The sequence below is a fragment of the Sinohyriopsis cumingii genome, chromosome 8 (genome assembly GCF_028554795.1).
Source record: "Sinohyriopsis cumingii isolate HCF-2022 chromosome 8, ASM2855479v2, whole genome shotgun sequence".
Lineage (NCBI taxonomy): Eukaryota > Metazoa > Mollusca > Bivalvia > Unionida > Unionidae > Sinohyriopsis > Sinohyriopsis cumingii.
The window spans coordinates 17,954,063-17,967,941 of record NC_142968.1 but is presented as its reverse complement, the minus strand read 5'-3'; the positions used below and the strand labels follow the sequence as shown (position 1 = coordinate 17,967,941).

The 13,879-nt window shown below is 37.0% G+C and overlaps 1 protein-coding gene across 9 annotated transcripts in view; it reads right to left on the bottom strand.

Moving 5' to 3' along the window:
* Nucleotides 1-13,879, bottom strand: part of LOC149793060 (A disintegrin and metalloproteinase with thrombospondin motifs adt-1-like) — a 199,895-nt gene that overhangs the window by 177,238 nt on the left and 8,778 nt on the right. For all 9 annotated transcript variants that reach the window (XM_089966949.1, XM_089966950.1, XM_089966952.1 and 6 more), the window contains exon 4: nt 3,601-3,768. In XM_089966949.1, coding sequence (XP_089823075.1) covers nt 3,601-3,768 — 168 coding nt within the window. The remainder of the gene's footprint in view (nt 1-3,600; nt 3,769-13,879) is intronic.

Below are 13,879 nucleotides of genomic sequence, written 5' to 3'. Positions count from 1 at the left end.
AGGGGCGATTGCGTTTCGATGATATGTTCGCGTTTTTGGAATTACAATGAATAGTTCATAACACATCATAAAAGTCCATTTTCTGCTACTCTTGCTTGAACCAATACCTCCAAGGAAAAGAAAAATGCAAGGTTGTGACCAAGTCATAGGCTTTGGACATCAATGTTACAGCCAAAACTACGAGAATGAACTGGAGTAAGACTTGATGTAAGACCATCACATGAAGCAAACGAAACATGTCATTTTTATTTCTTCTGATTTTCAATGTACTCATGATAACGGCATGCACGTCCCTTATTTCTTCGTAGGTCATCGGACGTGCGAGAAGTGCTTGAAAAAATCTATATGTTTGTATTATATTAAATGTAGTAAGGTTCCAGGACTACGTGAAATAATATTTTGGAATCTCGCACTTTTCCCAATGTTGCTCAAAAGATTTTAAACCCAATCGACGACACTTGGTGCGAAGAGGACATCCAGCATTACGGGGACTGTCATCGATGTGCCACAGTCATGACACACAGTTACTTGGATTACGATGGTCAAACGCTTCTGAAATTTAAGTCCGAACAAGGACAGTATTAACAACTTAGACTATTGTCAAAGTCTTTTACAACAATTGTTTACGCCACCACCTTATTCCACTGATTTTCAACCACATGTAGTTTGCGTGTTAGTGACTACTTTTCTTGGATTTTCTTTCATATCAGGTTCATTGAGAACTATTCGTTTTCAGTACATGCAAAGACATGACGACTACACAATGTTTTTATCCTCATTATGGTTCACGTGGTGCGATTTCTGATCGATACGTCTCTCACGCTGTTTGAAAGACATATTCCTCGTGCTTTATAGACTCTTCATGCATATAAAACAATGTGAGTAGCTTGTGCGGTACAAAATTAAATTCCCGACTAGAACTATGTACGAGATTGAAAAAAATTCGTTTTGCTGCATAGAAGATACAATTGGTTAACTATGCCAAAGACAAAAATGGTAATATTCCAAGAAAACAAGTTCAATTAGAACCAGTACCAGAAGTGAACATCTCATTAAAAACAATATTAGAAAAAACAGTGTCAGAAGAATCCATCCACAGAAGAAGAAATAGTAAGAGTTCACAAGAACACAACATCTCATTGATATCATATTTGTTTTCGGATTTTAATTTTTCAAATGTAAATATGTTGTTGTTTTCAGTGACTTTGGAGGAACACTAAACATATGACAAATACATATTATATCTTGTGTTGCTGATTTTCATCTCAGAATACGCAACACCATAGCCAAGGTTACATATTACTTCTCCTCGTTCCTCAAGTCCCAGAAGCGTTAAGGAAAATATAGATCATCACAATTGGGAGGCACTGTATCCTTTCCATCCCTTTAACATCTACATATGCTGGACGGTGTGGATCAAACAAAACCGAATCTAATCTGTCAACGTTTGATGGAACACAAATCACATTGTTTGACCGTCCACCCCAACGTATCGTTATGTGTTCCGAAGTGTGGCAATCAGCTGACAGATTGCTTAAAAAGGTGAAATAGAATCATTTCCGATCCTGGAAATTCATCACGACTTTAATCGCATACATCTTTTCATCTTTGAAGAAATTGAACTTTATTTTATATGAAAAGGAGATCATTATAATGCCAGTATCATGTAAAAGAGAAGTGTTCCTTAAAAGCAAGTGGCACCATTGGCCTAAATACCTATTATGAAATCTTATTTAAACGTCCAGGAGATAAACTTCAAGTGGAAGTGTTAGCCGAACAACTAAGAACATCTTGGCTGAATTACGTGTTTGACGATGCCACTAAAACACATCATGCATATTTATGTATCGATTTATAGATAATCTCTTGCGATTGTTTGAGATTACATCACAAAAATGTAAAAATTATAGAAGATGTCAAGTCCCAAGAAAAATCTGACAAGAAAGGGAGAGGAGTTCCAGCTGCTAGGATGCGTACGAACACCACAAAACCATGCATCTGTCTAATTCTCCAACCACTTTTACGTTGTCGTTCACCATGATGCCATTCAAAATTGAAAAATTCTTAAAGGAACTTCTGTAACTAAAATGTGATCTCACCGAAGACCTAAGTGAAAGAAAGAACAGGAATGTTGCAAAGTTTGCTGGATTTAGCCAATCCCGAACTGTCATGAATTAATCAGTTCTCGGCATATCATCGTATAATTGTGTTGCCCATCATATGATTCGCAGAGAACCAGTGGATATGAATTCCAGTATAAACAAGAAGTGAGTGATACTATTCATTTCAATGATTTTGCTCCTGAAACAAATGATGTCACCAAAACGATGTTCACAACACACTCATCGTCCCCACAAGACACATCCTTTCACAAAAAAGGTGGAAAGAAAGTGACTCCCTCCTCGCTTAGATAGACATTGGGATGTTTTGTCTTTACTGACTAACTATAAATCCTGCGATGCAAAAGAAAATCGCTAAAAAAATCTTAAAGAAATCTTCGATACCTAGGTGAACCTTATTTGAATGTGTTGAAATAAACTGTATTCTTGTCTAAAAATTAGAAAAAGCTTATAAATAGTCATCAGTCAAATTAAAAAAAATGTAGAAAAGCTGGATCGATGCGGATGATATCCGCCAATTCTTTTCTGACTCTTGTTAAATGTGATTGTTCCTATGTTAGAATTTATTGCTGGGCAGCTTTTAGGATGCATCATGAGATGAGGAGGAATAAACTGAGAATATAGGACACACGAAAAGTATTTACTTAGAGGAACGCATTGAGTAATGCTCAATGGAACACAATCTTCTTGAACTGTAATTAAACATTTTAAGTTGCATTGAATCTATCGAAATCCTAACACGAGAATGAAATGAAGAGTGTTTATAACATTATTGGTTTTGCAATCGTATCGGGAGTTACTGAATTACAGTGATAATTCGGGTGGTCTTTCTTCACAATACTTATACTTAAATACTTAAGTCGATCTTGAAATACTGGCAAGAGGTTGTATGCATATGATTTTTCCTTTTTTGTATTAGTAAGATACCATGGCAATGACAAAGATGGAGATACATACCGCCGGTAATTGGATCGCAAACCAGTGTCGGTGAACTTTGTACTGACATATTACACCTGAAAATCATTCAGGTTGATTTCAACTTAAATAATCTTATGGATTAGTACCTTTGGTATCAGAACTATTGGTAATAACATTCAATTTCAAAAAAAGGTATTTACTTTGGTCTTTCCCATTCTTCTTTTGATTTTTTTATCATTACCTTTTAGAAACACTTAATAAGGTGGGAGAAGAATGCTGACCAGGAATCTTCGTCGTCATCAGTGAAATGTTGCATGATATGTATCAGTTGATAATGCAAAATGTACGGGTTGCAAAAAATGGTTCGTAACACTATAATTCGTATTCTGGATACCTGTCTAAACGTGTCTTACTACATTCACTTAGGCAACACAAGATTGAGTGCATTTTACTAATCAGCAAATCCTGAGATTATACATATAATCTAATTTCCTTTAAATTCTAACCATGTAGATGTTCATAGTTCCTTTTGATGCAATTTGTACATTGTCATTGCCTTTACCTGGACAGCTAATTCCTGCGCATGTCGAAGACTCGACTTTGTTTCCAGGGCAATCGTTTTCTTGTCTTGTGTGGTCGTGGCTGGTACAGATTCGTTCGCGATGACGGGTGCCATTTCCACATGTCTGCGTACACTGAGTCCAATCCGACCATTGATCCCATATTCCTACTGTGAAGTGAAAATAACAATGTGAGATATATAAACATATAAATCCAAATCTTATCTTTCATCCCCGCACGGCTATTTAGCTGCAGATTGTACCGTTTTTCAAAACGTTAATGTACTTGTATAGGCCACATCGGAATGTAAAATCTGTAATGGATGGTGAAGAGACATGTTCCGCAGAAAGGATAAAGTCGTAGAAGTACAGTTTAGAGATTCCATGAGTTATTTTGCCATTTCCTTGAGTAGCATACCTACAACGTTTGGAATGGCAGAAATTGGCAATTGTTATTTTCCACATTTGTCGATACCGAAGCTAATCAACACATCGCTCCACCGTCAATCAACGACAAAAACGAGAAATATTGTACACCTGGTACCAAATACCTATTCAAACCCGTTTGATTTTGAGAACGAAACGTTAAAGTATTGACATGGAATATGGATATTTTACGCCGTTACTGTAGAATATTGTTATAATTAATTTTGAATCGTTGAGATATCGATCATTTGAAGAAGCTTTTATCATCACCAGTGGGTGTATATTATTGCACGGAAATAAAACTAGATTTGGCAAATTAAAGAACACGTTTGAAAACAGTATCATCTTAAGAAGATACTTCTTCATTGAGTGTTGTGTGTGTGTATTAGAGACTGATCTGATCCCTATAATTTATCACCAAATTCCGTTTGTCAAAAGATTGAATATTTCCTTCCAAAAACGACACTATTTTAAATTACTAGTTTAGAAGAGCTACGGGACGCGTTTACAAAGACATTCACAAGTGAAACGCAAACTCATAATCATTTCTCTATCTTTTATCTATGTAATTTCCAAAGTACACGAAGACTACTTCTTGGAAAACTATGATAGACAAGAAACGCGCTACGTGGATATAAAAGTTTATTTTAGTATCGCAACTAATTTCGTGGAAGACGTCGAAGAAATTGGAGACAGTGAACTGTGTACACACGAAATAAAGAACACCAGAGTGTGTACTTATATTTGCTTGGACTCACCTTGATCGAGTATATTCTACACTCACTTATTTATATTCAATTTAGGCGTTTCTAACTTGTGTCTTATTAATCCACGGCGTTATTTATGTCGTATTTTAATAATTTAGATGAAAATGTGTTTTTTGATTGTGATGTTGGAAAAACATTAAACATGATACAAAAATGTACAAGATCTTGTGTTGCTGATTTTCAACCCAGAATTATCAACACCATAGCTAAGGTTAAATACTCCTCCTCCGCCTTCTTCCGCTCTGAAAAGTATTATGGAAAATATAGATCGGGAAAGTTGAAGGAACTGTAATTGCGTCATCTCTTTAACGTGTAGATTGTTGGACCGAGCGGATCGAACCAAACCGAATTTTTGAACGTAAAGCGGAACACAAAATCACATTTGTTTGTCTATCCACCCCAACATATCGTATGGTGTTCGGAAGTGTGGCAAATTCAAGATATTTCTTTCCATTCATTCTGATACTTATGTAGGACGATAGAACTGTATGCAACTTGTATCGAAGAGATCATTTCATCTTCGAAGAACTGCCAGGAGAAGACAAAGAAGAAATTAAACTTTAGTTTATATGAAACTGATATCATTATATTGCCAGTATCATTCAAAACAAGTTGTTTAAGAATGCAAAGCACGTCGCAACATCAGTCTGAATGCCTATCTTTTGATCCCATTTAAAAGTCCAAGCGATCAACTTGAAGTGCAAGTGTTAGCCAAACGGTTAGGAACACTATGGCTTAATGATGCTTTCGACTGTGCCACTAAAATACATAATTCACATTCATGCATATGTTCAAGACATATAATCTGCGATAGAGGTACCTTACAAAACTTTTTCACCAATTGTTTCGGGAGGTAGGGTACGTCTGATGACCCGCCCCACCAAAAAAAAACTATAAAAAATTCTTAATCTCTATCCTTCTTTTCATTGAAACGGTAGTCAACATGACCTCCCTTGAATCTTTCTTTTCAGAAATGGTTCGTGCATTGTATGGCAACAGTCGGGAACAATATGTAGAAGTGTTTGCAAATTGCTTCGAAAACCAGTCTCCACACGTAGTACGATGATTTACTTTGATACCACGTCAGTTACGTCAAGGCATTTTTCATATCTTTCATCAAATCAAAAAACCTTTTTTGAAAACCATTCAGGTCATTGTCGCAAATTACAAATCCTAGGATAGGTACTCAAATAGAAAACCTTCAAAAACGAATGATGGTGGAAGTGGTTTTCAGAGAGATGTTACCATTGGTCCATTTCTAAAATGCATCCTTATGAGAAAACTAAAGCAAATAATAAAGCCAAATCTGCCATAACAAATTGTCGAAAGAGGAAATATGGTAGTGCTGCCACTAAACGTTCACACCACAAGAAAAAGTAAAGAGTAAAGAATATGAAAAAAGTCCCATGAAAGAGAGGGAGAGCAGTTTCTGCTTTTAGGACGTGTACAAACACTAAAAAGCATACAGCTCGGTAACGGTGTCTAAGTCTCCAATCATATTTTTGGCGTCGTTCACCATGAGGCCTGCCAAACTTGCCAAACTTGATTAATCACCCGTGTTTCCTAATTGAATGTAAAAGATAAACATATTTTTGAAGGATCAACAATGGTGGCTGCGACGGCGCCTTTATCTTCTTTTTCTTCCTTTTCTGTAGCTGGTAGGACCCTTGTTAACAATGATTTCTCCTATGTAAGGATTGATTGCTGGACCGTTTTCAGGACGCATCATGTGATAAGGGGGAATGAAAAAAGAATGTGAAAGGACACGAAAAGCACACCCAAAGTCTTGAAGAACAGACGTGGCCACAATGATGGAATGAAACGATGACCAAGGCCAGGCCAAAAAAAAAAATAAAAGCAGTCATGATATCTAGATGGCCAGAACAAGGTCATCTGGAGATCGAACACACAGAAGCTCTCTTACAACAGTGTAAAGAGACGAAACGTGGTTAATTGACTTCCTTGACATAGATTGTTAAGAACAACGTCTGGTGTGAAATGCTGACTTGTCCTTGTCTGTGAAGAAATGGATACCTAGGAATCGTCTGACGCACAGTTCGTACACAGGTGGAGTATGCTGCAGACGAACTTCCCCATCGCAGACCTAAAGACATTAGGCTTATGTCATTAACACAGACAAGAGGCATCGATCAATAACCCACTGGGTATCCGTCTAAATTCCAAACGATCACATATAATCATCCTCACTTTCCCCTTCAAGTATCCACTAATCCTCGGAGTGGAAATTAATGGAGTTAGAGTGTTGCAGCCTATGGTGCCAGTCTTGAGAGATGTAGTCATTAAGGAAGAGTAGTGACAGATGTTAAACGGCCGTATCCAGATCAACCCAAATCTTTAGGAAACAGATGTAAATAATTTGTCCAACAAAAATTGTGTTTTTATGTGTTTATTTGTCTAAGTCAACGTTGACAAGAACTAAAACTTAAAACCCCTTTACCTTTTATCTTTTGTTACAGTGTGGCTGTGTGTAAGATTATAATGTATCTATAAACACTTCCTACCGTTGTGCTTCATATTGTGTGTTTTTATGTTTGGTAGATAGTTTACACACCAAATCCATTTCCCTTATAAAATTTGTGTTTGTTGGATGTAATGTGTTTGCATGTAAGATTATGTCTATAAACACTTTATTTTGTATGATATTGCGTGATTGTATGTTTGAGTATGTCTTTATCTTTCCCCAGAAAATATCCTTTCCTTATAAAAGGTGTAATTGTTGGTACAGCATCTTTTTATGTCTATACACACTCTCTACCGTTATGTGAACCTATTTAAAAACAGAAAAATAATTTCGTTTAGGTCTGCATGAAATTTCTTTTGCCTTTAGAATGCTATGTGTTGTGAATTATGTATGTATGAAGGATGCTTTCCTTCATATCGGTCCGTCATAACACTTGTTTGCGAATGGGGAGACCATGCCTAACTCAGAAGGGGTGGGAGGGGCTCGGTACGAAAGGAGGGGATAGGTAATATCGCCTCAACTCGGAGGTGTGCTTATCAGGGTGAGGGCTAATCTTCCCGCGAGAAATCCCATCCCCACAGAGATAACAGGCAGGAATATACTGTAATGTAAGCCTTAATCTAATTAACTTTCAAATATTGCTTGACAATAAAAGTAATCCAATATTCCACATTGGACTAGTACTGTGATGGAGACAACAGCTGGTTTATGTTACATGTTTACTAGGGTTCCCATGTGAAATATATCTTCATGGCAGTTTTGAATCCTCTTCACAACTTGATTGATGTCATGCAATTAATAAATGGTATAGATGGCCTTCTTCAATAACACATACCATTACATTGTTGCAGCGTTAAAACCACAGGACTGAAATAATCAGATTTGAAAATGACAATATTTCAATGTACAAATCCGGAGAAATATGGCTTTTTGGGCTCTTTAACAACTTTAGTAAAGCGTCTAGAGAAGAGGAAGAAATTCAAGTCAATACATCGATTTACTCCATGCGAGGAGAGGCTGATGACATCATGTTTTCGGTCATCCTGACAGAGGAATCTAAAAAGAAGCGGAAGCCCGTGAGAGATAGATACATACGATATTTCATTCCAAGGAGGATTGTAATTATGAGATTGCAAAATTTAAACTAATAAAAGAAGAGGGGAAACATTGTACACTATGCAAAAGAGTGACTGTCAAAATTAGTAGTTCGTACAATATAATCAAAAGCTACACCTGGTTGTTAGGTACTATCAGCGCCAAAAAGGCACAGCAGTGGATAACGAGTGTCAGATTGAAAAATACTTCAATTATATACAAAACCGATACTAGAGCTGACTGCAATTTCTGAGAGGATATACGAAAGATCGGAGACCAGAAACTATTAAAGTCTGAGAGAAAATTGGACTGTATTGGAATCTTTGAGCACATTATTTTAGGAAATGTGATATATATATCCTCAGTACATGATTTAGATTTAAGCTCGCAAAATGCAAGCCAAGTTAACGAGAAATCTATAACATTAGATAGAGATTATTAGGAATGGCTCTATAAAATAACTCTAGGCAAAATTGTAAAACCTCATGCATTATCTACTCCAAGAAAGGTATCTATCACTTTTTGAACAAAGTTCATGAGGAGTTGGATATAATGAAACAAAACGGGTGTTATTTTAACGGGTTCACCACGGAGTGGTGCGCTGGCATTGTTGTAGTTCCAAAACCAAACGGTTCGGTAAGACTTTGCTTGGACCTAACTAAACTGAACGAATCAGTTATGACAGAGAACCACCAGGTACCATCAGTCGGAGAGTCCCCTTTACCAAACATGGTGCAACTTCAGGTTGTTTGGTAGATAATCCTGTCGGAAGATTCACGCTTCCTTACAACTTTCATTACTCACTTTGGTAGGTTTTATTTTAATCGCATTTCGTAATCGGTTTTTTCAGAAAATGATGTTACTATAGATCAAGAAGAAGCTTTTACAGATATCAAGTCAGAAATTATATCTTCACCAACTTTGGCACATTATGATCCAAATAGAGAAATAGTTGCACCTCCTGATGCATATCATTTGGAACAGGTGCTGTACAAAGGCAGAAGGAAGGTAGTACAGTGAGACACGTGGCATTCGCAAGGTTATGTATGTCAAAGACCCTGCAAAACTGCGATCAAACAGAGAATGAGTATTATGCAATCACTCGGCCATCAACAGCTATTTAATTGGGTCACAATTCAAACTTGAAACTGACCATAAGCCATTAAAGAGACTAATGTGGACAAAATTCTTTGGAGATTTGCAACCCTAGAATTCAACGTTTCAAAATGCAATTGATCAGATACAGGTTCTCTGTAGTTCATGTTGCAGGCATACGTCTGTTAACTCTGTATGCTATATTGAGACCAAAATTATTGTTTTCAATCTATGAGTGTCATAGGACTTCAGGCTGAAAAAATACCTTTGTTGATTTCGTAGTGAGCAAGTTGCCCGGTGTGAAATACTCAACTTGAAAAAAATCAAGTTTGAATATTTAAATGATTCGATTAACAAAAAGGCATACAAATCTGTAAAGCAAGGGTGGCCAGAGAAATCTTCTATCGACGAAAAACTTCAATTGCTCTGGTGAGATAGAGGTGAAGTTACAGTGCAAAATGATCTAATAATGAAATGTACACATTTGGTTGTACGAGAATCACTTCAAAAAGAAACCATTGACAGAATTCACTATAGCCACCAAGACATAGGTAAATGCTGAGAACACGCATAACCGTCACTTTGGTGCAAAGGACTACTCACTCAGCTAGAACACCTGATAAAATAATGCAAAAATTGCATCGAAAACTCAAAAAATGAATCTGCACCAATGATACAAAATGCAGTTCAAAGTCGACCTAGGCGAAAGGTCGCATTAGACTTGTTTTAACTGAATGGTCAATATGTCTCTTAATGAATGATTATTTTTCACTATATATCGAAATATTACAATTGCAAGACGCAGGTTCAAAAGCAATCGTCCATCATCTCAAATCAATCTTCGCGCGACACAGTATACCAGATGTATTAATTTCAGATAATGGTCTACAAAACAAATGCGCAAATCTCTGAGAATTTTCGGCAAAGAAAAGATTTATGCATAATGCAAGTAGCCCCAAATATCCACAAAGTTATGGTTGCGTCAAAAGATTTGTTCAAACAGTTGAAAGAATTCCAAAAATAGTAGACCTCCCTTACATATCTCTTATGACTTATCGGCCAACAGCATTACCTAATGGATACAGTTTTGCTGAATTACTGGTGGGAACACAGTTACAAACTACTTTGCCAATGGCGCCAGAAAACGTACAGAAGAAAAGGCTAGATTTAAACAAACATAACAAATCGGACAACTAGTAAAAGCAAGCGCAAAAAGAGAAAAGTATATGATGGTCAACATCAAGCCCGAAATGTGAAACAAGTTCAAGAAAGGAATAAAATATGGATTGAGGCTCATTTTTCTTCAGGCATTGCTATATGTGAAGCATCTACAAATCGTTCATACATGTTAGTAACAGGTGAGGGATACATACAGTATAATAAGATAAATTTAATTCTCATGCCTACCACAGTATCGGAGTCTCTTCGAGTGAATGTTTCAAACGCTGATACTTTGTCTACCTTAGATGAAAGCAAAGGAATACCAATCAGTCAAAAAAACTTTCAGGGCAGTCTTGTCTCAACTTCACAACTGCACTGACGTCTTGTAGTTAATAAATAGTATTGATCGCCTTCTGGAGTTATTCGTCAATAAAAAATAGCATTACATGTACCAAAAATAATATCCAAAGAGTGAAGTAGGAGAGGAAAAAATAAAGGCAGAAAGAAAAAGAAGCCAAAAATGTAGCCAGAAGGCTAGAGGGGTAGACGAAAAAGATCAATCTACAAGAAACACAGCAGCAGCACATCCAGGGATAGAAACAAGAACACACTGTCCGGTCATATAGCAACAGCAATCAGCACCCACGCCCGAACAGCTAGTCTCAAAGTATTTAAATGGCTAGGCAGTGGAATGGGGAATATGACTGACAGAAGGAAAAGTCAACACTTTCGATGCAGTGTGGAATATGAGTGCACCTTGTGGATATACCACAGCTACCCAGTACCGTTAGTAACAATGTTCTCAAATGAGCTGAATGAATTACATAAGATCCCTACACATCCCATCCAGTAGTTGCCACAGGTTAATGACCTAGTGATGGTTGACCTGATCAATCCAAACATTCCCCAGAGCGAACGTCCAGATAAAAATTTATGTTTTCTGAGCACCTAAAGTCGTTCCTTCTCTCGCCATCAGAGGTCAGACCTCTTTCTTTAAAGTGATACTAATAAGATATTGCATGTTATACATATGGCCTTAATGTTGGCTAGAACCCCACGTCGACAAAACCTAAATAATATTCATTCAATATAGTATCGAACTTAGAACACAAAATATTAATTTTGCATTTAGACCTCTTTGTTCCACATGACTGGCTTCTTAAAGTGAATATTCCAATTTAAAAATACACACCGAATTAAAAATGTTACAACTAGTTAGCATAATCCGAAATTCCAACATGAGACTTACACAGAAGTGATAATAGGGAACAACCCGACTCAGATAACTGGGCCGAATTTGATGACTAGTACATGTACGATGTTTCAGAAAGTTGCCGCTAACGCTTGTGGACACCAGCCGGCCTACTAATTTTCCGCGTCGAGACATGCCAGTCGAGAGGCCTATTGCAAAACGTCCGCGTATGAATCAATCGCCACGTTGCGTGCTTACACGCAGCTAGGGTGTCGTCAGGTGATGTGCTCCTTTTTTCCCACCCTACGACTACTTAATAATCATGTCGTGCATGAGATACGCGTACGGAAGGTGGCTCTATTTTCCTCCTGACGATAAAAGAAGAAGAAGGCTGTGTAGCAATTAACAGATCTTAAAAGGCACCACGTTTCCGGAGAGAAAATTCGCGCTGGGGCGAGGTTGCCTAACAACTATATTTGTACAGTTGAATTTAGGGATATAATACAAACGATACAATGGATAAAAACTAGACGAACACCGAAGGCAGTTCTATTTAGTTATTCCATCAGTGCGCTGCGAAATCTGAGATCGTGTAGCACTACTAGCAAGGACAATATGGCTCGAGAAGTCTACCTTAGACCTCGACCAAAATAAACAGACGTAATGATTCATGTGGGTGCCGTCCCATATCAAAATAACTGGAAATGAAAGGGCAGACAAAGAAACCAATTAGAAAATCAAATCCGAAATACACTGAATGGATGTACACTGACCGAAACTGACGGAGAAATTTGATAACTCGAGCAAATGGCGCATACTATACAATTTACATAATCAAGTCCACATAAACATTGTTGCTCCAAACTTGGCAAAATCGTTTGACTCCAAAATAATGAACAGAATAAAAACTGGTAAAGAATTCCAACACAACAGCTCTGGAACGTTTGTTCCATGTATAAAAGAAAATTAACGGCACGAATTAACTACCGTTTCTGTACATCCCTAGAAACGTTACCTGCAAAGATTTCCGCAGATATATCCAAGAAAAGAAGAAGAAAAAAAAACTCCAAGATAAACAAGAGCAACAAAATGGTCCAGCTAGATATCCAGAACAATATCATCAATAAGGTGAATGCAAATATCCTGGGGTACATCTCTAACATTGCCAAGAGATGGAATATATAATCCCTGGCCTTAGATATTTTAGCGAGAAAAGTATATATTGCCAATTCTTAAGCTATATTCTGCCTTGCCTCAGAAGCTTGGAATAATTTAACGATGGGAACACACATCCCTCGTCCAGCTTAGGGCAACTAGGATTACTTTCTGTAACAGCCAAACATTGTATTACTCCCACCGAAACGAGAAACATTCTCTATAGTCCGCCTTTGCTAATAACTATTCTGGAAGGTCTCATTTTTTGACACATGTTTCAAATGGCTCAATATTTCCCACAATTGTCTGTAGGTTGTCTCAGTTATTGTCATTTTTCAAGCAGCTCAAGTTTTCTGAAAATTGTCTGTAGGTTGTCAACTATTTTCATTGTCCGCTATTGACCTTACCTTAATAATGGCCCCTTCCATATCTGTGACGTTATATAACAAGCTCTAATTACAATTTAATTCGTGCCCAAAATAGAACAAATCCCATCCTTCGCAGTCAGCAATTTATTGCGTCACCAGTACTTACACCAATCTTAATGTTTACATGCCATTCTTAATGTACTGTGCAATTACCTCTATAAGAGTTTGCTCCAATACATTGATATATGTTTGAACAAGATTATTCAAATATGGCACATTTTTTAACGTCGTGATGGCTTATTTAGGGAACAAAAATTTCAAAAGGTAGTAACATATTATATATAAGTACCTAATGCAAATTAGACGACATTATACTTCTACAATCATATAAATTTCAGTGCCGCAGACACGGGATGTGTACATTTAGAAATGTAAACTCTGCTTAGGAAATGTACGAAGGAAAATTAGTACCGATTGTTAAAATGATATTATAACTTCATTATAGCCATTATTGATGAATTCAATATTGCATAATGTTTT